The sequence below is a fragment of the Octopus bimaculoides genome, unplaced genomic scaffold (genome assembly GCF_001194135.2).
Source record: "Octopus bimaculoides isolate UCB-OBI-ISO-001 unplaced genomic scaffold, ASM119413v2 Scaffold_360611, whole genome shotgun sequence".
NCBI classification, from domain to species: domain Eukaryota; kingdom Metazoa; phylum Mollusca; class Cephalopoda; order Octopoda; family Octopodidae; genus Octopus; species Octopus bimaculoides.
Window position 1 is genome coordinate 6,551 of NW_026413189.1, and position 2,566 is coordinate 9,116.

At 44.2% G+C, this 2,566-nt stretch overlaps 1 protein-coding gene across 1 annotated transcript in view; it reads right to left on the reverse strand.

The window, feature by feature from the left end:
- Positions 1–453: 453 nt before the first annotated feature.
- The window catches only part of LOC106883731 (GATA zinc finger domain-containing protein 14-like), a 2,958-nt gene continuing 845 nt past the window's right edge, over positions 454–2,566 (reverse strand). Inside the window, exon 2 of the mRNA XM_052978348.1 lies at positions 454–1,930. Coding sequence (XP_052834308.1) covers positions 469–1,930 — 1,462 coding nt within the window. The 3' untranslated portion in view covers positions 454–468. The remainder of the gene's footprint in view (positions 1,931–2,566) is intronic.

The window sequence follows — 2,566 nt, forward strand, 5'->3', positions numbered from 1 at the left end:
TATATATATATATATATACATACATATATATATATATGTATGTATGGTTCGTATAAGATTTTGTCGTTAAAGTTTTACGTGCAATAAATTGGTTATGTTTCTGAAATACACAAAATATTTTAACAATCTTTTTTTATACAACTGTTAAGATTTCATTATAAAGACATAAGAGGATTTTTGAAACACCGAGTGGCTACGAGGGTCCAGTTGAGTAAAACAGAAATCCAAGGGATCCATTAGAAAAAGTGGTTGGAAACCAATGAATTAGAATAATAATTTAAAAAATCATAAAAGACATCAAATGACAATGAAAAACACAATCACGGGAACAACTCTTCCCTTTATCAGACGTTAAAGGTTGGGATATAATTTACAACAGTAGTGCTCGCGTCAGTGTGCCAGTAAATTTATAACATTTGCTGTTAGTGAACGATGTAGCTGCAATGAAGGAAGAGTAAAGCAAATGGGTTAGTTTAGTTGGAAACTGAGTGTCTTACCTGGCGAAGTGTAATACTGCTTTTCGTACACCAAGGCACTCTCCGCATCCAGACCGTCGCCAGTTTTGTCTTTAGGACAGGAGAGGGTATACATAGGCTGTTCTATGTCCACCTTGACAGAAGGGGCCGATAGACATATGGAAGATAGATCTCTTCCGAGATGAGCGGAACCCAATCGCGGGCTACTAATGTTGCGCTGTTGCGATAAGGTTTCCGCTTGGTTCATTAAAATGTTATCCGTTGCTGATGTAGTCTGTGTGAGGGTAAGCGGAACTGGTGCCGCCGCCGTCGAAGACGCCGATGTTTGTGCATGTGCTGTATGAGACTGTGACGTTGGTGGCGCTTGGAGTGGCGACGGGGATGATGTGGCATGTTGCATTTTGAGACTGTTGGTTAAATACAAGCCCCGGGGTCTACTATGCATGTTGAGCACTCCGGGATAATACGGCGAAGCGAACGCGGATTTAGGGTCGGGCATGCTTGGGATATTTGGACTTCCGGCCATAACGTCCGAAGGTAGCGTGGCTGGAATGGGCATCGGCGTCAGGTGACTCCAGTGATCAGCCGACGACGAACACAAACCGGGCTCCTTCTTCACAACTATCCGATGGTGGGCCATGGTTTGATTGTCTCGAGTGCCGCTATTGTTCTTGTTACCGTTGTTGTTACTGCTGTTGTTGTTGTTACTGGCTTTATTGTTATTATCTGTAACGTTGCTGCTACTGTTGGTATTACTATTGCTAGTACTCCTACTACTACTACCACTACTACTACTACTACTACTACTACCACCACTACTACTACTACTACTACTGCTGCTGTTGTTGTTGTTGTTTTGCTGTTGCTGTTGTTGAGGGTGATGATGGTAGCGAGCGTCGTTGTGGTGGGGGCTACTTTGGGCACCACTGCGGTCCTCACGTTTTTGCAGTTGGTGTTGGTGTTGTTGCTGCTCCTGCTGATAGTGTTGTTGGTGGCTACTCTCTTGACCGTCGCTGTTGTTTTTATTATCGTCGCTGCTTCTACTGTTGTCGCTGTAATGATGGGGGGACTTCTGGTACGGGTGGTGGTGATGGTGATGATGATGATGTTGCTGCTGCTGCTGCTGTTGCTGGTGGTAATGGTAACTATGACGATGATCGCTGCCGCTGGCACTGTTGCTGTGGCTATCAATCTCGTCGTTGCCGCCACCGCTTTTGTTCTTGCTATTGCTATTGTTGTTGTTGTTGTTGTTGTTGTTGTTGTTGTTAGCGTTTGGGGAGCTGGTTTGCTGGTAATTCACCTTCTCCGCTCCACCCCATGCTTTACAAGTTTTGTCCATTAGTGGTGGGCGTGGCAGAATGATGATGTAACCACACAGCAGTGACGCAGGTTCGATCGTCAGGCCCGACCGACCAGTGAGGAGCAATTTTGAATCTGGGACGAATTCATGGACACTGTAAAGAAACAAAATTATTAAAACATGAGTAAGAGAAAGAGAGAGAGGTTGAGAAGGAAAAAAAAACATGTATACGCATACACACACACACACACACAAACAAACACACAAACACCCACACATGTAACTATATGTAATCATACTTAATTACAGACATTTTATATCTGTCTTCGTGTGTTATTTCTTTACTACCCACAAGGGGCTACACACAGAGGGGACAAACAAGGACAGACAAAGGGATTAAGTCGATTATACCGACCCCAGTGCGTAACTGGTACTTATTTAATCGACCCCCGAAGGATGAAAGGCAAAGTCGACCTCGGCGGAATTTGAACTCAGAACGTAGCGGCAGACTAAATGCCGCTAAGCATTTCGCCCGGCGTGCTACCGATTCTGCCAGCTCGCCGCCTTGTGTGTGCATGTGTGTATGTGTGTGTGTGTGCGTGAGTGCGCACATACATGCAATAAAAATGGAGTAGCTCTTTTGACGTTTTGTACTGAGAATATTCTGGTTGTCACCAACACTCTGTTTAAGCAGAAAAATAGATATATAACCACCTGGATTCACCCAAGATCTAAGCAGTGGCATCCCATAGATTATATTCTGATCAGAAAACGTGATATGAAAGACGTT